Source organism: Vipera ursinii, assembly GCF_947247035.1.
Source record: "Vipera ursinii genome assembly, chromosome: 3".
Taxonomy (NCBI): Eukaryota; Metazoa; Chordata; class Lepidosauria; order Squamata; family Viperidae; genus Vipera; species Vipera ursinii.
The window spans coordinates 117,387,985-117,414,422 of record NC_139516.1 but is presented as its reverse complement, the minus strand read 5'-3'; the positions used below and the strand labels follow the sequence as shown (position 1 = coordinate 117,414,422).

Genomic DNA, 26,438 nt, shown 5'->3' with positions numbered 1-26,438 from the left:
AAGAAAAGAGAAAAAAAACCCTTCTCTAAATAGTTTCTATAATAGTTATGTCTAAAGTTGAAAGATGTAGTTAAAAAAAATCTTTGTTTTTTTTCTTTTGTAGAAACACAGGATGTTCTTTGTTTAGCACAGGTGTTGTTTCAAGGTTATCACTCTTCTGAATTTTTCTGTATTATTGCAGTATCTTCTTTCATTAGTTATAGTGTCTCTATCCAGTAGTAAAACTTTTATTTAAAATGCTCTTTCACAACAAAGTAAAAAAAATCTTCCCAAATTAAAAAAAAAGCCAACAACAGATTATCATTTTTTTTATTTTCAATCAGTCTCAAATCTTTTCTGCATATTTTTATATTCCTTAATTTGTTCCCCCATTCCAGATTTCTCGCTGCTTTTAACTCTCTTCTTCCCAAGTCTTCCTGGGGTTTTTCACTTTTAAAAGTTATTCAATTCAGGGAATTATATTGTAAAAGTCCATAGGGAAGAGAAATAAAGAATCTCACGCAGATCAAACACGTTGTTGACAGTCAGCTGTTCGGCGGTGCTGCTGTGGCTCTTTGCTTCTTTCCCGGCTGTCTGTGGCTTGGGCTGTCTGCATACTTGCTGGCAGCCTTTCTCCCGCCTGTTTAAAGAGTTTCCTTGGTCCGTTTAGGCCAGGGGTGTCAAACTCAATTTCATTGAGGGCCACATCAGCATTGCAGTTGCCCTCAGGGGGCCGGGTGGGTATGGCCAGGGTGGGCGTGGCCTACTGGGTGGGCGTAGCTAGAGTGCGTATGGCCTACTGGGTGGGCGTGGCCAGCTCTACATCGTTTGCATCAAGGGTGCCTATGGGGGCCTGGGCAGGAGTAGGACAGATCTGAGGGTCTCTGGCAGAAGGAGAGTCTCTGGGCCAGGGCCAAGGCAGTGGAGGCCGTTCCCTCACTGTTTCCAGGATGGCTTCGCGGGCCACATGAAACCACTTCGCGGGCCGGATCCAGCCCCCGGGCCTTGTGTTTGACATGTCTGGTTTAGGCCCACCGCCATTGGCTCCAAATTCCCAAGGTTTCCCTTCCTCCTCTCCAGGGTGACTTTCTGACCTCTTTGGGTCTCCAGACGAAGCGAAATCAGACTAGGAAACTGGAGCTCTGGCTTCTTTCATTCAAGTCACCATGTTTGCAAGAGACACAGATAAAAAAACCAACATCATAAATTTTTCAAAAATCCAAAACTTGGAAAACTTTATTATACATCAGCTCAACAAAAAAAGAGTAGTTACATGTGTCAAAGAGACAATAGATTCCAAAATGATTTATGCAGATGAAGAAGGAAGAATATTAATGGTAGAAATATTTTTAAATAAAAACCAGGTACTTTTGATAGCAATATATGCACCAAATAATAAACAAGAAGAATGTTATCAAAACCTTCACAGAAAAATTGTAGTAATGGAATATCAAAATATATGCTTAATTGGAGATTTCAATGCAATAGTAGACAGGACATTAGACTATAAAAGCACCAAATCAGGGAAACAAGGAGGAAGAAGATTACCTAAAAAAAATTTCAATATGGTAGAGGAAATTGGTATATAAGATATCTGGACAGAAACAAACTCAGAAAATCACAATACACAGCCCAACAAGAATGTGTGTCAGCTTCTCCGAAAACAGCGTGAAGCCAGCTTGCTGGGTGAGCAGAAGATTGGAGAGAGGGAGAGAGGGAAGGAGAGAAAGAGAGGGAGGGAGAGGGAGGGAGAAAGAGAGAGAGAGAGAGAACTCATGCACAGCAGCCTCTATTTCTTTTTAATTAAACTCTTCAATCAAGCTCCCCCCTTGCGTGCACGCATGCACACATGCAAGTTTTGCAGCTCCCAGGTTTTTTTTCCCCTCTGGGAAATGGGTCCAAGTGTTCTTTGAGTGTTTAAGGTTGCTGACCCCTGGTCTAGGCCAAGCTACAAGCAACTGATGCCCAAAAGCACTATTTTAAGCTGACTGTAAACAATGTGCTTGGATCTGGGTAAGAACATTGATTGTCTCTCTCCTACTTGATAATTGATTTCCTGGGAAAAAAATCCCCAAGAAGCAAAAAGCCTCCAAAAGTGAGAAGGAGGGGGATCTTTGCCCCACCCTCCTAAAGACAGAAGGGGCGAATTAAACCTTTTAGGGGGAACAGAAATATACTGAAATGAAATGAATATAAGACTTAATTTAAATAAGTTTAAAATCAGTGGAACCTGTTAAAATTTTCCTTTTAAACCATGAAAATAGAGGGAAACAATTGTCTATTACTGAAAAATGAACTGCTGCTGACATCTAGTGGTGGATGAAAATATACAGCAGTATTTGCTCTATTACAGGAACTGGCAAAGTCCAGGAAAAGATAACTTGTTTTTGGTGAATTTCAATGTCTTAATAACAGAGAACAGCTGTGACAAAAAAGAAAGAAAACATTTTGGGCTATCTACAAAGTGAGAATTATAAACTTTAGAAAAAAATGACCTTTCTGGATTACAAATACCAACTCAACTGTGACTCAAAAGCTGTCTGCAGAGAAAGGAAAACCCTGATTTTTGGCTATCATGGAAAATCAGAGATCTGCAGAAAGAATATACCAAGAAAAAACAAATACTTTCCAGAAGGAGATTTATGTTATGTTGCAACTAATTCACACAACAATGATTTCAAACTATGGGGAAACTAAAAATAACTTTGAAAATATAAATGAACACATCTCCAGTTTAACTTTACAACACAAAAACTCTCAGAAAATAAAAATAGAGACTGAGCAGAAAAAACAGATAACTGAATACGAGACAGAGAGAGATTTCAAGATGGAATTTAACTATAGAAGGAAATATGACTTAACCCAGATGGAAAAAATCTTATAGGAAATATCAGACATGGAAAAGATAACCTATAGTCTAAAATCACAAAATAAGTTTGAGGACAAGAAAAAAGATTTGACAAAATGGATTCTGCCAGGGGAACTATGAGAATTTGAGAGACAAAAAATGGTAAATGAAATCAAGAAAGAAAGAAAGGAAAAGATTTTCAGTGAATATGAAGGGTCAAAACCTTCCTATAAAAACATCATACCTGTTTTGCCTTTTGTATCTGCAATAACATTTACAAGTTTATGGGAAGACTCTTTGATTCAGCGAAGCATATTGATCAGGAAAGATATTTGGCAAAAAAAAGGCTAAAGTGAGAATAAAAAAAATTAGATCGTAGGATTTACCAGAGGGAATATTTAAAAATTAAACATTTGTTTGAATGTGGTTAAATAAACAGAAAGATTTTGGATATAAATTAAGATTAGTTTAAGAGGGATGAACCTCTCAAGTAACATAGTATTTTTTCTTTCTTTTTTCCTTTGTGTTCTATTTTTTGATATGAGAAATATAAAAATGTTGGGATGGTTTATATAAAAGAAATATTTTCTCTTTTTTTCTTTTCTTTTCTTAAGATATGAGAAATGTAAAAGTGTTGGGATGGCTTGTATGAGAAAAAAGATTTAAATACTTCAGTGTAACTAATTTTGAGAAAATCTTAATCAGTAAGAATGTTTTGAATATTGTAGGGAAAACAAATCTAAATAAGAATTTTGTAAACAGGATCTGTGATGAGGCAATCATGATCAATTAGAAAAGAAGCTTTATATTGAGGTGCTTATTATTCACAGAAACATGAGAAAAAGTCTACATTTAATTGTCATTTATTCAAATAAGAAGAACTGCATTAATCTAAAGTTGGCAAAAGAGAATGTTATTGGAAGAAGATAAAATCAAGAAAAGCCATTATATGGACTATAGAATAGAAATTATTTGTTATTGTTTTTTTTAAATACAAACCCAGACAATGCACTGTTTACTAAATATTAAGGTGATTATGTTAAAAACCAATAAAACATATTTAAAAAAAGATTTACAACTGGTTGCCCAACTGCACTCAGCAGGTAATCCTCAATGAGCTTCATTTACATGGAGGGAATGCAGTGGGATATCTCTAGGTTCTGTCTTAAGCCCAGTACTCTTCAACATATTAATCAATTGTCAAGATGAGGGAGTAGAAGGGGAGCTCATCAAATTTGCAGATGACACTAAGCTGGGGGGAATAGCTAATAGAGATAGACTCAGGATTCAGAAGCATCTTAACAGATCTGAATACTGGACCCTATGCAACAAAATCATTTCAGTGAAAAGAAAAGTAAGGTCCTAAACATAGGCAAGAAAAACCAAATGCACAGATATAGAATAGATTGTATCTGGCTCAATAGTAGCAACTGTGAGAGGGATCTAGGTGTCCTAGTGGACCACCACTTAAGTATAAGTCAGAATGTGCTGCAACTGCCAAAAAACCAATGCATTCCAAGGCTGCAAGATTATGTGAAGTGATAGTACCACTTTATACTACACTAGTGAGATCCCACAACCAGTTCTGGTCATCACAATATAAAAAAAAAGTTGATACCCTCAAAAGAGTGCAGAGAAGAGCAACAGGGATGATAAGAGGTCTCTAGATCAAACTATGTGAGGAATGGTTAAGAGAACTATGCATGTCTAGCCTATCAAAGAGAAGGATGAAGGGCGATAGCTGTCTTCCAGTACTTGAGGGAAAACTTATTTCCCAAAGCATCTGAGGCCAGGACAAGAAGTAATGGGTGGAAGCTTGTTAAACAGAGATCCAACCTAGAACTAAGGAGAAATTTCATGGCAGTGAGAATAATTAATCTGTGACATGGGTTACCTTCAGTAGTTGTGGGTGCACCATCACTAAAGCTTTTCAAGAAGAGATTGGGCAGTCAGAATGTTATAAGGCAGGGGTGTCAAACTAGTGGCCCGCAGATCGGAGGTGTCACATGCAGGCCACACCCAACCCATCTCCACAAAGGCAAAAAACATTGTGATATGTCACGATACGTCATGTGATGTGATCGAGTTTGCCACCTGTGCTATAAGGTCTCCTGATCAAGAAGGAGTCTGGTAGTATATTTTCTGAATAACAGATCTTATTAAAAGGCATGAGCTTTTGTTAGTCAGAAAAGATTCTACTGGTCTCCTTCCAATATAGTAGATAACATTTTTTACATCAACCTTTTATTATAATTTATTTATTAAGTTTATATGCCATCCATCTCATGGTTAGGTGACTCTAGGCAACTTACAAAATCAAAATATTAAAACACCTGAAACATTAAATATGAACTTTTATACAGATTAAATACCTGAAAAATCAGAATACAATGGGGTGGGGGTGAGATCTTTCTGGTCCACCAACTACCTCCAACATGGAATGCCCCCATTAGGGCTCCAGGCCATTTGGCAGGCCGGATTTTGAGGCTGTTTTGGAAGACCACAAGGGTAGATCTCACCTCAAAGGGATGGGAGTCACAGCAGAAAAAGCCTTTCTTCTGGGCCTTGCCCACCAGAATTCTTTGATCTACAGGGTTCACAGCATGCCCCTTTTGCCAAAACAACTGGGGTGAGCCAATCCCATTAGTTCCCCAGGTAGACTGGATCCATGTCATAAAGACTTTAAAGGTGATAATTAATTTCTTTGAATTGGATTCAGAAGCAAACTGGCAACCAATGCACTTGCAATTCCCCCATCCAGATCCCCAAACCTCCAGCCACCATAAGAAAGCAATAACAGCAACATTTAGGTCACCTGGGATAGAAATATAAAGCATACTGATGATGTCTCATCCCATGCTGGTGGATGATCTCACCTGGCAGCTTCATGTAGATTGTAGATATTAAAATGGAGTGGAGAGAGTACTGAACCCTGTGGCACACCACAAGTGGCTATGATTTGGAACTTTTGATCCCTATTAATCCCAATCAGAACCAGAAGAGCCAAACCAGCACAAAACTGTGCCACCCACCACCAGATCCTGCAGCTGGCCCAAAAGAATACCATAGCTGATGATAACAAAGGCTTCTGATAGGTCAAAGAGAGCAAGGATGGATGCACTATCCCTACCCTGTTCTCACCAAAATCATTGACAGGTAGACCAATGCTGTTTCTGTCCCATAATCAGGCCTGAAACCAAACTGGAAAGGGTCCAGATAATCTGTTTCATCCAGGAATCCTCTGAAGCTGCCAAGGGAAGGTGATAATCTGTACAAAAGTTGTCCAAGCAGGTGGAATCTAATGATGTCTGCTTGAAGAGGGGGCAGATCAAAGCCTCCCTAAAAGGTCCTGGGAACATCCGATCCTGCAGTGATGTGATTATCACTGCCTGAACCTACCTGGAGGTCACTGTTGTGGAGGCCTTCACCAGCCAGGAGGGACATGGATCTAAATGACAGGTAGTTGCACTGACAGCGTCAAGGACTCTGTGCACTGTATCAAGTCAAACAGGATCAAACTGTTCCCAGATAACAGGATAAGTACACTCCCCAACCATTTCTAATATACTTGTTCCATGCTTGGATTCCAACTGAGATCCAAGAAACTTTGTCATTTATCATTTTGATATACATTGTTCCTATTCCACTGTTACCAATGGAATATTCTTAATATTTTTTTAAAAATATATACTTATTTTTCATTTTTTCCCCTCAGGTTTCCATTTTTGTCAGAAAAGGAAGAGATTTGTTTGTTTATTAAAGAAATAAGCTATAGAATTGGTCCAAAGGAGGAAAGTTCTATTACATCAGCTTAAGTGCATTGGAACACAAAACAGAGAACTGGACTGCAACAGAAGTTGTACATCACCTGAATCCTTGTTGCCCCTCATCCCATAGACAAAGATGTCCTTCACAAAAGCCTGGAGTTCCACGTCTTCACACACTGCTTCTTCACTTTCATAATATATGTTAACAATATCTGTTGCAAAACTTCAGAAAATATAAAAGAAAGTTAATGAAAGTGTATACGGTCACTTTAATTTTCAACCTTCTCCAATTAATAACTTTCATCTATGTGTGAAAACATGTACACGGACATTTTTGTGAAAAATATTTCTAGCATAATAGTCTCAATTTTACAAAAAACACTAACTTCTCAGAAGCAAAATGGAGAAAAGATTATTTGCATGCATACAATTGTATGCATGTATGTTCTCATCCGCCTGGGTTCACCGTGAAATAAAAACATGTACAGAGGCTATCCTGCCATTTTGGATTTACCTGTCTCAGAGAGAATGTATCTGTTTTAACAAACAAACCCATACTGGCTTCTAGTGATTGCCTTGTTCATTTCTAGGTGCTCACAAAGCTGCTGCTTATGTTTCCCAGGATTTCCCAGGTGATGATATCAAACTCACTGGTCTATAGTTTCTTGGATCCACCTTTCCCCGCATCTTAAAGACTAGAATCACATCAGCTCTTTTCCAGTCCTCTGGCAGTTCTCCTGTATTCTAGGAGCTCTGAAAGATTTTGTTCAGTGGTTCTGAGATCACATCTGTCAGCTCCATCAGTACCCTAGAAGACCTCCAAGGTCCCTTCCAGCTCTATTCTGTTCTGTTCTGTTCTGTTCTATTCTAATTCTAACAAAACTTACTGTGTGTTTTGATAAAGTGATTACATTAGTGGGTAAGGAAACAATATGGACATAGCTCATAAGGGTTTCAGCAAGGCATTTGACAAAATAAGCTTACACCCTACTTCTTGCTAAGATAGAACAATATGGAATGGATAGTACCACTATCCAAGGGATTTGCAACCGGCTGAGCAAATGCAGCCAGCGTATAGTCTGCAATGGAGCTACATTTACATGGAGGGAAGCATGCAGTGGATACCTTAAGGTAAATACTGTTCAATATCTTCATAAATAATCTAGAATGGGATAGAAAGGAAACTCAAAAGATTTGCAGATGACACCAAGCTGGGGGGAATTGCTAAAACTTTGAAAGATAAAGGACCCAGATTGTTGGGGGCAATAAGCTGACTTTGTAATAATGCCGCTTGGGGTGTGTGTGAAAGCCCTAACAAGCAGGCATATACATAGAATGAAGGCTACTGCTAAGCTTGTAAGCCGCCCTGAGTCTTCGGAGAAGGGCAGGATATAAATGTAATAAAAATAAATAAAAATAAATAAACATCCTTGCCATTCTCTGGTTGGATGGGAGGCTAGAGCATGCTATGAAGTGGGCCTGCTTTGAGAACAGGTTCACTACTGTCCATATCCCTTATTTCCCCCACTCTCTGGAAGCTCAATTATAAAGTCTATGGCTATTTCTTTCCCAGGCCGGGTCAGATCAGCCACTTGCTGCAGCAATCCCAGACTCTTCTCTGGTTGGCACTTCATGGCTGTACACACAGCATAACTTTTCACATAGCTTTCTATGTCCTTCTTCATCTCTGGCCATCATAATTGTCATTTAGTCAAGTGCAAAGTCATTAAGAATCCAAAGTGGCTGGTTTGCTTGGCTCCTCTATAGAACTTGGAGTCGTAGGCTGTCAGGGACATACAGTTTGCACCCCTTCCAGGCCAACTCCTCCCTCAATGTTACCTCTCCTCAGTGGGCTCCAAACAATGCATCAGTTTGCAGTTCCTGCTTCATCTGTTGCATGAAAGCATCATCAGCGATGGGGGTCTTCCTTCTTTCCTGTTGCCTGATGGTCACTTGAGCAACCAACTGCTTCATGGAGATTCAAGGTGCTGGTGATGACCCATAAAGCCCTAAATGGCTTGGGTCCGGGATATTTGAGGGAGCACCTGCTGCCGGCATCAAGTTCCCTTCGTCCTGTGCGCTCCCACAGGGAGGGTCTTCTCAGGGTACCGCCGGTAAAAGATTGCCGGTGGACAATACCCAGGGGGAGGGCCTTCTCTGTGGGTGCGCCGGCCCTTTGGAACCAGCTGCCTGTAGAGCTTAGGACTGCCCCTGACCTCCGTTCATTCCACCGGGACCTGAAGACCTGGCTCTTTGAGCTTTCTGGCCTGGACTGAGGGTATTAATTGGGGTTTTAATTGGTTTTTAGTTAGGATTTTTATATTCAAGGTTTAATATAATCATTTTAATTGTTTTAAATTTTGTAATTGTGGTATTGTTTCTTTTAAAAAACCTTGTGAACTGCCCTGAGTCCTACGGGAGAAGGGCGGTATATAAGTCTAATAAACTAAACTAAACTAAATAGGGTTTATCACTTCTTCCCAAGTACTTTTGTATTGCAGTAGGCACGACAATAAGGGACGCGGTGGCTCAGTGGGTTAGGACGCTGAACTTGTCGATCGTAAGGTCGGCAGTTTGGCGGGTCGAATCCCGAGTGCCGCGTAGCAGAGTGAGCGCCTGTTACGCGTCCCAGCTTCTGCCCACCTAGCAGTTCGAAAGCACGTAAAAATGCAAGTAGAAAAATAGGGACCACTACGGTGGGAAGGTAACAGCGTTCTGTGCTAGTCATGCCGGCCACATGACCACGGAGACGTCCTCGGACAAACGCTGGCTCTTCGGCTATGAAACGGAGATGAGCACCGGCCCCTAGAGTCGGAAACGACTAGCACGCATGTGCGGGGGAACCTTTACCTTTACCTTTAGGCACGACAGTGCATCAGCTAGGAAGTTTCCCCCCACCCCCGGGTGTATTTTAAAACAAAGTCAAACCTATTGAAGTATTGAGCCCACTGAACCTGCTTAGGGGAAAGTTTTTGTGCAGTCTTCAGCTCTTCTAGATTTTTGTGATCAGTCAAAACTTCTAATGGGATTTTATCTCTCTCTAGGAATTGTCTCCATGTCAGTAGTGCCCACTGCACGGCAAAGGCTTTTTTCCCCCATACTGCCTATCGCCTCTCGGTTTTGTTTAGCTTTTGGGAAATGTAAGTGCATGGCTGCAGATGTCCCTCTCTGTTCTTTTGAAGTAGCACCGCCCACACCGCAACATCGGTGCTTGAATTACAAACAGTTCCTCGGAGTTAGAGTGTTTTAGCACAGGCTCCGCAGCAAAGTGTCTGAAGCTTTTCAAACGCCGTTTGTCATTCCATTGTCCAATTCAATGGCTGGCTGGGTCAGGGTTTCCCTCCTCCTGGGCCCATTTTCAAAAGCTCCATGATCTTTAGTTTTTAAGGTCTTATGAAAGACCAGTAAGAACCTGGTCGATCTAATCTCAGATAGACAATGGTCCAAAGAACTCCCCTTCTAGGTCCCACCAGTCAACTCTTTTTAGCTGACATTACCCATAGCATGATCCTCCTGCCTGTGTATGAGAGGTAAAGATAATTGGGGAACATGGTCCCATAACTAAGCTAGTCACAAGCCATGAAGATCTTTAAAGGTAACAACCACCACCATGAATTACACTTGCAAATACAGTGAAAGCCAATGGAGCTTGCAGGGCAGTAAAATTACATGCCCTGAATAACTGGTGCCATTAACTGTATTGCTACATTATGCACCAGTTAAAGCTTCTGAATATTCTTCAAGAGCAGCATCATATAAAGGGCACTGCAACTGTCTGGAGATTATGAGGTCATGTGCAGGGCATCCTGGTCCAGGAATAAGTCCAACTGATGCACACTTCAAAATTGTACAAAAGCCCTCTTAGCCACAGTTGCCATTTGCCCCTTTTGTAAAGACACAAGTGCAGGAAGATCCTCAGATTGCATACCAGGTCTGTCTGGAGTGATCCCATCCAGAATGGTGAGCATTTGACTATTTGTGAACTATACTTAGATGGCTGTATGGTTACTACAGCTTGCAGAAATATAGCATCCATCCCTGCAGTAATTTGAAGTTATCTAAAGTAGAAAACAAGTAGAATACATAGGTATTGGCCAAACAAAAAATGAGCTATATAAACTCATCTTTTCCAACTATGCTACGTTATTTATATTACTATCTAAAATGTAATAAAATTAAAATCCTAACCAGGATTTTTTACCTTTGGATTGCATTCCATACTTTAACTCCATCATCCCGATAGTAGTAGTATGGAATATCCTCACTGCTTTCCATATATCTTGATTTGATTTCTTCAGGAAAGCAGAGCGAGCTGTAGGTAAGCTGTTTCATTGATCGCTGGACCATTTGCACATGCCCACCTCCTCCAGTGGCATTTGCCTTTAGCAACCAAAACAAATAATATAGGTCATTAAGAAAAACACAGTTGAGAAAGACCTCACGTTAAGATTACTAGGTCATACAGAAGGATGCAATGATGCAGCTTGGCCACATGCAGTCGTGATATAGTTAAGGACTTCTGTATGTGTGCTGCTCCAGTTTCCATATAGGCTTGTTTTCATATTAAAGCTTTAGCCACTCAACTTCCCCACATTTTCCAAAGAAACCTTACACACTATTTACACTAGGGAAAAAAAACATTTAGTTATATAATGGGTGGGTTTTTCCCTCTCCTGTAGGAAATAAGGAGCTGCTCCCCAGTTCTATTAATATTTTGGAAGCCAAAATTGGTGCCCATCAGTCAGGATGTTATGTTGAAATTCAGGGGGGATTAAAGTGTCCCCCTGAGGCTTTTTCAAATTTCATAATGTGGCGTTTAAAACAATCAGAAAATGGGAATTGAGGGAGGGAGGAGCATTTAATATAATTTAGTGGTCTACGCAGGAGCAGATGCAATGGTTTTGCCTGGGTACCATAAAGCTAGAAGCATTGATGACCTATACATGACAAAGTGACAAGCCAGTTGTTGTAGAATGAAACAAAAAAACCAGTCCATCCTATTTTTATTGTATGAACTGTTGTCAGCCCCCTTAAAGAAGCTCACAGTGATAAAACCAAGATTCTCAGAGATTAAGAGAGGTAGGTTTGTTGAAATGAGAAAGGATTACAAAATCTTGAAAACTAGATGTGCCTTCATTTATTAATCAATATCTAATGCTGGGAAAGATTGAGGGCAAGAGAAGAAGGGGACGACAGAGAATGAGGTGGCTGGATGGAGTCACTGAAGCAGCAGGTGTGAGCTGAAATGGACTCCAGAAGATGGTAGAGGACAGGAAGGCCTGGAGGAACATTGTCCATAGGGTCGCGATGGGTCGGACACGACTTCGCAACTAACAACAACAAAGGTTTGTTTCCCATTATCGTTAATCTTCTTTTTAAGTCTTGATTTAATCGAAAAAGATGTTAATTGCTTATTTGATACAAAAAAAATTGATATCAACTGTTCTTGTTCTGTAATATTTTAGAATATAATAGAGAATAGAGCTGGAAGGGACCTTGGAGGTCTTCTAGTCCAGCCCCCTGCTCAAGTAGAAGAACCTCCTATACCATTTCAAACAAAACATTTTGAAAATGTTTTCCTTCCCTGGATCAGAAAATTCTATTACAGCTGCCCTACAGTTATATGCTTAAAACATAATTGCCCTTGCAATGTAGAGGGGAAAGAAAATGGCCTTGAGAGACAGAAGGAAGATCTGCTACAAAGGCAACAATGGAATAAAAGGAACGTGTATGTAATGTTAATTAATCACCTCAGACAAACCCTTTCATAGTTCACACAAAGATAAAGTTGTCGGGGACATATATTCAGCCTTGCAAGATTCTGTTGCTAAAGCTTTACAATAAAAGTAGTATTGACCTACATGGAATTGGTTTCCCAGCCTGATCTATTTTGAAGAGCTGACATGCTCTTTCAACTGGAATGTTGGCAGGTGACTTTGATTGATTTTTGCTGTCCAGAGTTCAATGAAAATATGGGGAGTTCAAGACATTATGGGGGATTTCTAAGGAGGAAAATGATGAACTAGACATCTCTGAAACAGTGTAGATGATACTGTGGCAATAACTAGCAGCATGTTCTGTCCAATGGAACCTCTCTGGACAAGGCGAGGATGAAAGATTACCCACATGCTCCAGATGGCTGCTCCGTCTGAAGAGACAGCAGGATACTAAACACCTCATGGGTCTGAGTCTCAGGAGATGAGGGAAGCCATCAAACTTTTAATCAGGGTGGAGCCTTTAAGGACACTGGGTTTGTCTATCTTACTTTGTAATCGCTTTTGAATTTATAATTATTTTACAGCTAAAAGAAGTTCTCGAAACAACAAGTTTGAAAACTATTTGGTGAGTAAGACTTCATCGCAAAATAGAAGAAAAGCTAACAGTTTAAATAATTTAAAGAATGTAACACAAATGGAAAAGGCTAACTTAGAATTTAATTTAAGAAAGTTTTAAGCCTATTGGGACCAGATGAATTTAGAAAATTCTTCTGAAAAATTGAGTAAACAAAATAATAATAAAATTGTTTAATCTATTATGAATGAGATAATTGACTGAAAGTTCAAAATAAAACAACGAATAAACTTAAGTATGAGAATATAAAAATGTGACATTAGAAGGACTAATGCTCCAGGCAGGAATAAGAATGGTGAAATTTACAAAATGACAAAGGTATGTCACTTGAGAAATTTCAAAGGATTTTTGAGGAATTGGGAGATAAACCAATAAATAAATTGATAGTAATAATTTCTGTACTTCTAAATGTATTTTCGGAAGATTACAAAGAAAAAGTAAAAGATGTGGCAGACATTAATATGGAAGAATTTATGGATAGATAGATAGATAGATAGAATGGAGAGGAAATACAAACTCTAGCTGATGTTTAAAGCCAAGGTATTAGGAGCACAAATGGTATTCCATTTGTACCGTATTTCCAATGGAAAATCAACATCCATTGAGGAAACAGAAACTTTTAGTAGTAAACCACTGGCTTGAGGGATGGCGCTGTTAAAAGAACTTCAGATTCCAAGACTACAATCTACATTACCTATATGAAAGGCTTCTGGCAAGGGATGGGCTGCACCTCACAAGGACAGAACTAAAATCAGTGGATTAAAACTGCAAGGAAGTAGGTTCAAGCTACATGTCAGGAGGAACAATCAACCAGTAGAATGGATCACCCATAAAATACTGTAATGAGTTTTAATTTGCTGGAGGTCTTCAAACTTCTAGGCAATTATCTGTCAGAGTTGCTCTAGTGGGTTCTGCTCTAAATAAGTCAGATTAAACAATCTTTAAAATAATTTTCAACCCAGGGAGGGAGGGGGGAGTTCAGTATCTTTGTAATGCTATCTCACCTCTCTGGACCTAAAAAATGTATTCAGGTAAAATGGATGGGTGGGAAGAACTACATGTAAGATTTTTCCTTATAGTTTGGATAAGAGTTAAGATTTTGTCAGGTCCCTGTTGGAATGCTGCCATTCCGAAGGGAGGGGGAATGTTTCTTGGGGATTAATGCTTTTGCATTCATGTATCTGTATGGGAACTAGGGAGGGGGGAATGGGCCATCAAGACTATCTGTATGGACACCTTTCCAGTCAGCTCCCACCTGTTATCAAGGTCACAGGGGCAGGGAATGACTTGTTATCACCTTCTCATCTCAGAGTTCTCACAATGCCTTCATGCCAGTGGGTTTGCTCCTGATGGACTGTGGCATTGGGTTGGACAATGGGGAATTAGCTTAACAATTTTCACAGGAACTTCAGATTTCACTGGGCTTCTCTGCAATCACTTTCTCTCAGTAAAAGATACTTTTGAAATAACTTCTTGTTTCAAGAGTCATGCTTTCCTGAAAAGATAGCTGAAGCAGGACCTTACAGATTTCCTGTTATCCTCCAGAACAATGGAAGTGGCATCATCTTGTGAGTGTTCTTATGTGTGTGTGTGTGTGTGTGTGTGTGTGTGTGTGTGTGTGTGTGTATGCACGAACATTTCCAAGTCAATCTTGATTCCTGAAAACTGCTTGGAGAGGTTCATTTTTTCATGGCAAGGTTATTTGGAGGTTATTTGCAATTGCCTGCTACTTAGGGCTGAGAGAAAATGATTGGCCCAAGGTCATTCAGCTAGCATTCTGGCTAAGGCGGAACTAAAACTCATGGGTCTTCTGATTCATAGCATGATGCTTTAACCTCTAGACAAATTGGCTAATCTTACCTTGTCAAAAAGTCCATATTCACAGATAAGTTGCTCTCGAGCTTTGGTGTTTATAGCTATTGTAAACCGTCCATGAGGTACCAGGAGCTAAGAATGAGAAGAAAAAATAGATTACTGGATGGAAAAACTTTTCATAACTTCCTAAAGTCCCCAGGGAGAAGGGCAGTATATAAATTAAATAAAACCTTAAAACCTTAAACCTTAAATATTACCATAAAAGTTAAAAATGGCTTTATAGCGAGCAAGGCTGAGTCTATAAGATAGCCAAGTGGCATTTGAGAGACTGAAGAGACTTTTTGCAGCTGAGTTGGTCCTAAAGCACCCTGACCCTGAAGACCCATTTGTAATTCAAGCAGATGCAAGTGATGAGGCAGTGTGGGCTGTGTTTCTCCAAAAAATAGAGAGGGAAAGTTACAGCCATGCACATTTACCTCCAGAAAATTGAATGAGACCTAGAGATGGTGGGCAGTTTGGGAGAAGGAAGCCTTTGCTATACAGTGGGCATTATTGACATGGAGACAGTTCCTAGAGGGAAGTAAAATCCCTTTTGAGATGTGGACTGACCATCAGAACCTAGAGGCATTGAGGATGCCACAAAAACTCTCCCCTAAGGAAGTTTGGTGGACTCAATACTTCCATCAGTTTGATTTTGTTTTGAAATATATCCCGGGGGGGGGGGACTTTCTGGCTGATGCACTATCCCGGATGCCCCTGTACAAAAGTACCCGAGAAGAGGTGGTGAACCCCATTATCTCCATGAGGCAGTTGGTAGCACAAGTTACCACCTGGCAGCAGGCAAAAAGGAAAACTCCCCATCCCCAGTGATGAGTTCATATAGCAAATGAAGAAAGACCTGCCAGCCGATGCATGATTCAGAGCCCACCAAGGAGAATTAACACTGAGGGAGTACTTGGCCTGGAAGGGGGACAAACTATATGTCCCTGATAGCCTCTGACTACAAGAACTACAGAAAACCCACGACACTAAGCAAACCAATCACTTTGTGTTTTTAAAGACTTTACACTTGACTAAACAACAATTCTTGTGACCAGGGTTGAAGAAGGACATAGAAAGCTATGTAAAAAGCTGTGCTGTGTGTGCAGCCATGAAGCATAGACCAGGGAAGAGTCTGTGGTTACTGCAACAAATGGCTGACCTGACCTGGAAGAAATAGCCATGGATTCTATTATCAAGCTTCCAAATGGGCTTTTCTATTTAATTCTCATTTTAACTTTTATATATTGTATTTTTATTGCATCTTATTGCCCTGTACACCGCCCTGAGTCCTTCGGGAGAAGGGCAGTATATAAATCAAATAAATAAATAAATAAATAATAAATAAATAAATAAAGAGAGGAGGGAATGCAGTGATATGGACAGTAGTGGACTTATTCTCAAAGAAAGCCCAATAATAGTGGAGGGCAAAAGGCATTATAAGGTCAAGTGTATCTTAGATTCTAGGATCCATAAAGGGAGAGGTTGTCTGATAGAAGAAGCAAGATGGATTAAATCTCACAACATCAGGGTAGAGCAGTTAATAAGTAGATTTCATGCAAAGTACCCTCAGAAACCAGGGCCCCTGAAGTAGGAGGCTGAGGAAAAGGAATGAGATTAGTGTGTGTTTAGTTTGTACAGGTTCCTTCCTGGTTTTAGGAGGCTCCGCCTGTCAAGTTTCAAAGTACAGTTTTGCTGCTGCAGCAATTATTGCTTCTCATTATTCTCATTATTATTGCAAACTCCAGGGGGAAGGGAAAGCATTTGAATGCAAACCTCAAAGATTAAGTGAGAAGACATGAGACCTAAGGAAAATTTGCAGTTGTCTGGTCAGACCCAGAAACATTTGCTCATAATAATATTTTCCCATTTAATTGGACAATGTGATCTGATCCAGAGGGAGGAGAGAGAATTCTATGCTTTTACTATATGGGGCTTGGGTGGAGTTTAGCCAGAGCTGGTTTCATATGTGCTGAAATGATGTACTCAATAAAGTTTTACATTAAGAGATCAAAAAGTCTCGAAGGTGTTTGCTTGGTTGGGTTTGTCAGTCAGAACCTTGACAACAATTTAATGGGAGTATGAGTAACTAGGCAGAAAAGTAAGACATTTAGGGGCACAGGTGATATTTTTATATGTACTTTCAACAAAAGGTCAACATTCACTCAGAGAATGGAGGATTCTAGAAGTAAACTGCTGGCTCAAGTAATGAGGCCAAGAGAACTTTGGATTTGGGGACTTCGGTTTATATTATCTACAGGAAAGTCTTCTGGCAAGAGATGGGTGCACCTTACAAGGATCATAAAGGATGTGATTGGAAAACAACTAGCTCATCTAAAGAGCTTTAAACTAAAACTGAAAGGGGAGCAAGATCAATCATTGGCTACCCCAAGACAACTAAACAGCCAGTAAGAAAGGGAATAAAACAGGAGAACTAGGAAGCAAATGCAAGGTGAGCCTTAAACACTTATATACTAATGCTCAGAGTTCAGTAACAAACGGGGAGAACTTGCAGTCCTAGTACGTGAGGGCAGATACAATGGTGGAACATACTGCTAGAAGTTATAAATTGTTCAAAGAAAAAGAAAAAGAAAAAAACAGAACCAACTCAAAAAGAGGGGGCGCAATAGTTTTGTATGCTAAGAATTACTACATCTCTACAGAAATACACAATACTAGGGATGAAAGCCTTCTTGAATGTATTTGGGAAGATATTAAAGTAAAAAGAAATGGCATTTCTATAAGTGTGTACTACATGTACCACACAGAAGAAATAGATGAATTCTTTGCTAATCAGTTAGCCAAGATGTGCAGGAAATACCACAGTGTAATAATAGTGGACTTTAACTACTCTGACATCAACTTGGAAAACAACTCTAAAACGCAACAGAGATTGAACAGGTTTCTGACCTTGTCACCCAAAAGGTGGAGGAGAAAAGTAGGTGGTCAGCTATACTGGATTTAATCATAACTGATAGGGATGAAATGGTTGCAGAAGTGGAAGTTGTAGGAACTTTGTCGAAGAGTGACTATGACTTACTAGAATTCATCATAATGCAGGCAGAGGTGACTGAACAAAGTCAGATTTGTGTTTAGATTTTGCCTGAATCAAACCAAACTAAAAGAGAGATTAGGAAGGATTCCATGGATGGATATCCTAGAAGGAAAAAATGACAGATTTGCTGTCATATATACATTGTTTGACTCTCAAGGGATTTACTAATTTATGCCAAGGGTTCATTTTGTTTTATTCAAGTTGGTGTTGTTTTCTGGCACAGACTTCATGCCTAAAATGGGATTAGAACTCACATATAGGCTCTCTAATTTTAACTTACTTTCTATTTATCTTTTAAAAATAGCTTTGTTATACAAGTAGTCCTTGACTTATGACCAGTTGTTTAGTGACTGTTCAAAGTTATGGTACTCTTTCTGAGTATATCTCATATGTATCAATTGTCTATTATTTTTGTTATCAATTTGTTTGATTTAATGAGGGCAATATTTATTCTCAGTAACTTGATTTGTTTTAACCTAATGCACGGGTCGGCAACTCACGGCTCCGGAGCCGCATGCGGCTCTTTGAGCCGTCTCCTGCAGCTCCCAGTCGCCCGGTGCACGCGCACCTCTTCGAACGGGCAGTGGTGCGCGCCCACCTCTCCAAATGGAGAGTGGCACCGCCCGTTCCGAGAGGTTTGTGCGCACCTTTCCGAAGGGCGGAGGTGCACGCGCACCTCTCCAAACCGCCGCCGTCCCGACCTGCCGCATTCGCCTGCCGCGCTCCCCCCTCCCCGGGCCTAGACGGGGCTTGGATGTCTGTGCACGCAGCTGCCGCGTTCGTCCATGTTTGACAAACGCGGCAGGTCTCCGAAAGGGATGGCGGCGGCTTGGGAGAGGTGCGCGCGCACCTCTCCCAAGCCGCCACCATCCCGTTTGCACAGCTGCCGCATTCGTCCGTGTTTGACGAACGCGGCAGGTCTCCGAAAGGGACAGCGGAGGCTTGGGAGAGGTGCGCGCGCACCTCTCCCAAGCTGCCGCCGTCCCGTTTGCACAGCTGCCGCGTTCGTCTGTGTTTGACGAATGCGCCAGGTCTCCGAACGGGATGGCGCACAACTCTCCAAAGGGGAGACCTGTCGCCGCGCAGGTACCTCCCATTTTGCGCATGCGCAAAATATTTTTTGCGCATGCGCGTGAGTGGACGCATGCGCGTGCACTTTTTGCAGCTCCCACTTTTTTGTTTGTGTGATGGAACCGGTTCTGAGTGGCTCTTTTCCTTTTTCCGGTTGCTGACCCCTGACCTAATGAATGCAAATAGACATATGAAGCACACTATTTTTCAAAAAAAATGAATAAAATATAGTAGAGACCTTTTACAGTTTTCTTCTTATGGAAGAAATTTTTGAACCCATTTCCAACAACTTCCTTCAAGTTCTTCAAAATCCACTTTTCTGAAATCCCATATACAAGTCTGACTCTTTGATTCTTACCCAAACATTTTCAAAAGGATTTCCATGTTCTGCTTTCTGAACGTCTGTGGAAGTGTGCTTCTTCTTCCGGTACAAAGCAGCATCCCCATCTTTCATGTACAATGTAGCCTTCCAGTTATAAACATCACAGAACATTCCAGCAATAACAATCACATCATACTTGATTTTTGAATGAGGATTGGTAATTGTTTATTGGGTCTTACAGAATCAACTCTCCTTGCTATGCTCAGTTTCTCATATACAGTGTGTGTGTGTATATGTGTCTGTATAAACATAGCCCCCTGCCTCCCAAGAAAATACAGGGATTTGTCCAGGTAGTCACCATGCACCATAGGCACAAAGCGCGCACACACAACACACATATACCTTTGAATCAATCTTGAGTCTGTGGTTGTTAAGTGGGGTGTAACTGAATGTATATATGACTGACCTGGATTTATGATTCTTTTGTGGCACCCTTGTTAAGTGAATACTGTGATTGTTAAGTGAACCCATGTTTTGCTATGGGCTGGCTTTTCCAAAAAAGGGGAAGTACCTGCCAGTTTTCGAAAAAACATCATAAAACATGGTCACGTGACTATGGACCGCTCCAAACAGCTGTAAATACAGCTGCATTGCCAAATGCCATTGGACTTTCAAAACCAGGTTATAATTACCCCAGGTAGGTCCATCATAATCTTGAACAGTCACTAACTGACTAGTTGAGACTATCAGTACAATTGTAACTCAAACCAATGAACTGGCCTATGCCACAGCCACTCTAATCCTCGAAGTGTTCAGATACAGTTAAGAAGAACAGCAGTACATACACCTTCTCTCTCTCTGTTTTTAGTCTGCTGCCTTAATCATTATGTCAAATTGGCTTTGTTATAATATAGATTATAAAATAATATATCTTATTCTAGTATTTAATAACCCACCTTAAAGAGAGGATGGACTTCAGGCAATTGTCGGAACATAGCCACTGCAAAAACTTCTGAAATTAAGTGAGTCCGAAGCAGATGAGTCACAGTCTGATGAATATGGAAATCAGAAGAACGTACCCATGTTTTGGCTAATAACCAATCATACTTAGCATCAGATGGAAGGAAAATTGGATTGTTTTGGTCAGGATCTTGATTTATCTGAAAGGTTTAATAGAATGTTTAATATCTTCAATAACAAGCAAATTTTATTTTAATTGGGTATAACTAAAATTACCTGAATTGCAATAGGGAGAATTTTATTCTCTAAATTCTTATACAATAAACAGATAGGAGCAGCCAAATACTGTACTGTGCAGGGATCTGTCTTATTGACTTCAACACCATCTAGAAGTTCGTAGTCCACAATGAAAATATTTCCTTGCTGTCCAAAAGAAAAAAAGTTATGCAGTTTGAGATGTAAAAATAATCCTGGAAGCATTAAGTATTTTATCTTTGGAATATTTATATCATAAAAACATAAATAAGAAAATTTATAATAGGCTGAACAATTTAACTACTTCTGCCAGTTTCTTACCTCTGAGTCCTCCTCCCATCACTGGAATCACTTAGGCCTTTACTTTCCACATCATCTCCAGTTCCTCTGCTTATATCTATCACCACCACTTCTTGTGGTCCTTGTCTACTACCATGATGTCTTGTTGATTGGCCAATACCGACCTGACTATCTGGATCTGGAAGATCTTATTCACCACAACCCTCTCTGGAATCTTCCATCTGGACTTAGGAGGGTCTAGCCCATACACTGTGTGCAGATGTTCCCATACACAATGCTTGGTTCTGCAGTTCAGTGTATGCAGTTCCTGCCTGCATCTTACACATTACCACTATGTGTTGGATTGTCTCTGAGGCCTCTCTGCATAATCTGTACTTTGGATCCTGTCTAGAAAAGTAGACTTTTGTTTTTAGGATCAGTGCCTTGGTGCTATCTTTCAATTAAATCCTTTCCAACCATGGTTAGGATTTTTGCCATCTCTGCTATCTGTTGACGGTACATACATGCAGGGTTTTGCCTTGATATGGAACTTCGTTTGTTTGATCTTCCACTATGTTTGTTTCTTCACTGAGCAGCTCATCCTTGAATGCCATCTTATTGATGTACTCCTGGATGCTCTGAGTTTCATGCAGGGCAATGGCTTTGACACTCACCAGACTTAGCCTTCCTTCTTTCTGCCGTGTGTAATCTCTGGGTGTTGGGCTTGGGAGAGGAAACTTCTCTACATTGTCAAGAGCTTTGGGGTCTTTACATCAGTAGCTTCCATAACCTCCTTTGGCCAATTCCCTATACCAACATGGCATCTGATGACTGGCAGAGCAGATGTGTTGATTGTGTGGATCTTGTTCTTCCTATTGAATTGGCTCTTCAGGACCTGTCTATGCTTTGGTGGCACTTGGATGTTGCTGTCCTCCTTGTCTTCTCTCATTATGACTCCCATGTAATTGGAGGATGCCAAGGTACTTGTATGTACTTGCTCTGTATGTCTGCTAGGTCACCACCCCATCAGTCTTAATTATCTTCCCTCTCTTAACTATCATCTGGCCACACATCTTCAGTCTGAACAACATCCCAATGTCCTTACAGTAGATATGCCAGGTGGATCAAAGAGTTGATGTCTCATTCATTCTTAGCACATAGCTTAATGCCATCTATGTAGAGGAGATAGCTGATGGTTGTTCAATTTGGAACTTGTATTCATATCCAGACCTTGAGATTATCTGGCTGAGGGGCTTCAAATCTGCATGCATTACCTTGATACATGCTCCATTTGGTGGCCCTGTGTGAGCTAGCTTGCGTTAACTGCCAGTCTTCTCTTCCACAGTCCCATTGTATTTCTTGAAGAAGGTTCTTAGTGTCCTGTTGACTATGTGTAGCACCAAGCATTCACAGACTTTCTTAGCATTGACATTCTAGCTTCAAGTGTTTGCTGCACATCCACTTGTTCTTCTGTGTCTTCTTGAGTCTTGGATGTGCAGTTGTTTTATCTCAGGTTGTGAGAGCTGCTTCCTCTTCATTATGTTGAAGCATTGAGTAACTAGCTGTTTTCAGAGTTAGTGTGGATGCAGGTCTTCTATCCATTCATAGTTCCCTCATACATTGCATACATCCCCTCTTGTTAGGTCTACTGTTGTAGTAGCATTCCATTAGTTTACAGAAGATGACAAGGAGGTGATGGGCAGCAGAGAGAAAATGGAACTGCTTAATTCATTCTTTGCGTATGTCTTTACACAAAATGGAAAAAATAGTCAAATCCATCAAAAGCAGTACTTGACTTGTATACAGAAAGGGAATACAAGTCAAAATAGCAAAGTGACTTCTATACAGAAAGGGAATATAAGTCAAAATAGGCAAAAAATGATAAGACAATATCTATTCACTCTAGATGAATTCAAATCACCAGGCCCTTCATAATATATTTTCATTAATAAATATGGGACTAAAAAGTTTCATTTAGCATATGAATAAGTATTAGTATTATAAGATGTATTATTATTTAGTTATTAGTATTTAGTTATCTAGTTATATTTAAGGGGAGTTAAATTGCAATAGAATTTTAAGTGGTTTTTTTAGTCAGTTAGCTTATTTTAGCTTAAGTTTGTAAAAGTTAATACCCTGTATTCAGCTCTGGGAAGTCGGGGAGGGGAGGGGGGGAGGGTAAGTGGGGGGGAGGGGGAGGGAGGGAGTTTATGTTTTTAAAATGTATTTTAAAACTTTACAATTAAAAAATATATTTTCATTCATTTATCAAAGTATAAAATACAAAGAGAAATAAAAAAAATAGAAAACTGAGGGGGAGGGGAAAAAGAGAAAATATGGAGTAAAGAGGAAAAAGAAAGAAAAAAGCATTGACTTCCAATTCTCTTTAGCATAGAAGACAACAACAGTACAACCTCAACTTTTTACTTTTACACAACAGTATATACTAGCCATTTCTATAGCAACAAACCTATCTAATCAGCAAAAACAAAATCAAAGTTTTATATTTTTTTCCATCGCAAGCACAAAATCCAGAAGCAATTTCCAAATAGAAACAAAATTAAACTGGGAGACAAAAGTAGACCGCAATCTACTTCTTGGTAAGCCAGAAAAATGTGGGCTAGACAGAATCACCGCTAGATGCATTTGTAACTACTGCTAAGCTTGTAAGCCGCCCTGAGTCTTCGGAGAAGGGCAGGATATAAATGGCATTTAAAAAAATAAAATAAAAAATAATAATTTATATTAAAAGATTTCCCTATATTATTTCATATTTTTTAATCCTAAAATTTACACTTTTTGTAAATTTTAAAACAGTAAGTTTTTCATTACTTTTAAAACTTCTTCTTAACATAAATACATTAAAGTTCATTTTTAATGATATTTTACAAACTTTAAAAATTACTCAAGCATTATATATAAAGGCGGCGGGGGGGACTTCATTTTAAACCCCGAACTACATTAAAGCTTTCATTCAATTACATATATCACATCAATAAAAATCCAATTAACTCCAATTAACTCATTTGATTTAAATCCCTCCTTCAAATTTATCCTCATGGAATAAAATCTTTTTCTTCTCTTATTTTCAAATTGGATCAATAATATTTTAAACTTTGGGAATTATTCAACGTTACATAGAAGGACAGAAAACATATATTTACAAACTCATTTTTTAAATACAAAACTACCCTGAAGTTTTCTTTCGATACATATATCAAGCTTATAAAAATCCATCCTAACTGATTAACTCATTAAATTTAAGTCATCCCCTCCAGCGAGTCTTCATAGAATAATAAAAAAATTCTCCTCAGGAATGTCTATCATGTTTCTTTTCTTCAAGAAATTCTCAACCTTGTTAATATCCATGAAACAAGAATCCAAAAGTTGTTCTGTTAAAAGTTGTAGATTAGCTTGGAGCTCTTCCTTGTGGAATAAAATCTCTGAGATGTTTATCAAGTCTTTTTTTCTCAAAGGATTCTCAACCTTGTTAATATCCATGAAGAAAAAAATCACAAACTTGACCTCTTAAAAATTATGAATTTTCCTGTTACTCTTGTTTCAACTGGGCTGAGAGGGTTATATTCAAATCATAATCATAATAAAAGCTGGTGTCCAGCTTATATTCCAAATTTGCAGATATTTGCATTATCCAATACTCGTATTTGTAGGGTTATCTTAGTGGGTTGATAATTTTCTACACCTAATTGTGTCATTTGCTCTTTTTTAAATCATCTATGTCATTTGTATCTTTAGTACTTAGCTGATTTATAAGAGGGGTGATTCTCTGTAGGGAGCTTTCAAAGATTTCCCTGATGACAGATTCGAGCTTAGGTTTAAGCATCTTTGTAGCTCCATCTAGTGGTCAAAAATGTATATTTATTTATTCCTTTTTCTGGCCAATCAGAGTTCATGAAAATTGGAAAATGTCAACCACCCACAGCAAAGCAATTCAAGGCTACAGATTATTTTAAAAATAGTAAAATAAAACCATAACCTTTATCCTTACATTTCTCCATCAAATCTCAAAAGGAAAAAAATACCAGCCTTATTTTTAGCTTGCCTCCAGCAACCCTCTTCCTTGTCTTTTAACAACAAAGAAGTCTCAAAAACGGCAGACAGCTTCAAAAAAGAGTAACAGACTGTGACCACAGAGACACACTTTTAACTGTTAAAGATAACAGTCTCATAAATTGGTTAAGAAATGAAAGGCACGACTTCCAAAATGGCTATTTTGTTCAACAATGATGTCATTGCAGTCCCACCCCACAGGCATTAGCGCACCAGCTGAGGCTACTTGCAGACCTTTGCTGTACAGATGATCTTATGGGATTATTTTAGGACTCTCCCTAACACAGGAGAGTCAGATGAATGAGAGGAAAGCCTGTTCCTTCTGTTGTTAAGTTGGAAAAATGATGGTCCAGAGCAAGGGTAGGCAACCTCGGCTCTTTTATGACTCATGGACTTCAACTCCCAGAATTCCTGAGTCAGCTATGCTGACTCAGGAATTCTGGGAGTTGAAGTCCATGAGTCATAAAAGAGCCGAGGTTGCCTACCCCTGGTCCAGAGAGAGGAGATTCTCTAGGCATGTCAGTTGCCGGCCATATTGCTGGAAGCCACCAGGTCCTGATGGATTAAAACCCAGGGTTCTATAGAAGTTGGCAGACATGGTCATGGAACCATTGAACCATATCTCTCAAACATCCTGGGGCACCAGGGAACTACCAGAGGAATGGAAAAGAGCTGATGTTGTTCCAATCTTCAAAAAAAGGGGGGAACAGAATCGTAAAACTACAGTCCAATCAGGGTAACATTAATACTTGGAAAAATCTTGGAAAAGATAATCAAACAACAGATGTGTGAGCACAAAGTTATAACCAGAAGCATGGGTTTGTCAAAAACAGATCATGCCAAACAAATCTTATTTCATTCTTTCACAACATGACTAAATTAGTGGACCGGCAAAATGCAGCGCACATAGTATATTTGGATTTCAGTAAGGCATTTGACAAATTAGACCACAGCCTACTTCTTGGTAAGATATAAACATGTGGAATAGACAGCAGCATCACCAGATGGATCCATAACTGGTTGACCAACCACACTCAACATGTAGTCTTCAATGGAACTACATCTGCATGGAAGGAAGCATGCAATGGGAGATCCCAGGATTCTGTCTTGACCCATGCTCTTCACCATCTTTATAAATGATTTAGACGAGAGGATAGAAAGGGAACTCATCAAATTTGCAGACAACACCAAGCTGGGGGAAATTACCAACACTTTAGAAGATAGGCTCAAGATCCTTCTGGATCTTGACAGGCTTGCACACTGGGCCTTATCTAACATAACGTAATTCAGTGATGAGAAAAGAAAGGTTTTACATTTATGCAAGAAACTCCTAATTCACAGCTATAGAATAGATGGTATGTAAGGTCCTGCCTCAACTACTCCTCCCAAAAATCAGAACTGTTGTCCAGTTCGTGTCCAGCCAATCCACCAGTGCGAAGTTGCTATTTGGAACCGGAGCTAATAAGGGACGGTTCCCAGGCACTTCACTGGATCTCACAATGGACTGGAGATGGCCCCTGGCACGTTCCATTCTCTTCACTTCATACCCAAAGAGATACATCAAAGTTGAGGAGGAACAAAGCAGAGGAAGTACAAACCACAAGCCCCCATCCCAGCAGAGGAAAA

At 39.7% G+C, this 26,438-nt stretch overlaps 1 protein-coding gene across 2 annotated transcripts in view; it reads right to left on the bottom strand.

The window, feature by feature from the left end:
* ALOX5 (arachidonate 5-lipoxygenase) overlaps window positions 1–26,438 on the bottom strand; it is a 97,442-nt gene that overhangs the window by 20,314 nt on the left and 50,690 nt on the right. For both annotated transcript variants that reach the window (XM_083357544.1, XM_083357543.1), the window contains exons 7-11: window positions 20,484–20,630; window positions 20,204–20,407; window positions 14,806–14,892; window positions 10,796–10,974; window positions 6,696–6,817 (exon numbers count right to left, since the gene is read on the bottom strand). In XM_083357544.1, the coding sequence (XP_083213670.1) occupies window positions 6,696–6,817; window positions 10,796–10,974; window positions 14,806–14,892; window positions 20,204–20,407; window positions 20,484–20,630 (739 nt within the window). The remainder of the gene's footprint in view (window positions 1–6,695; window positions 6,818–10,795; window positions 10,975–14,805; window positions 14,893–20,203; window positions 20,408–20,483; window positions 20,631–26,438) is intronic.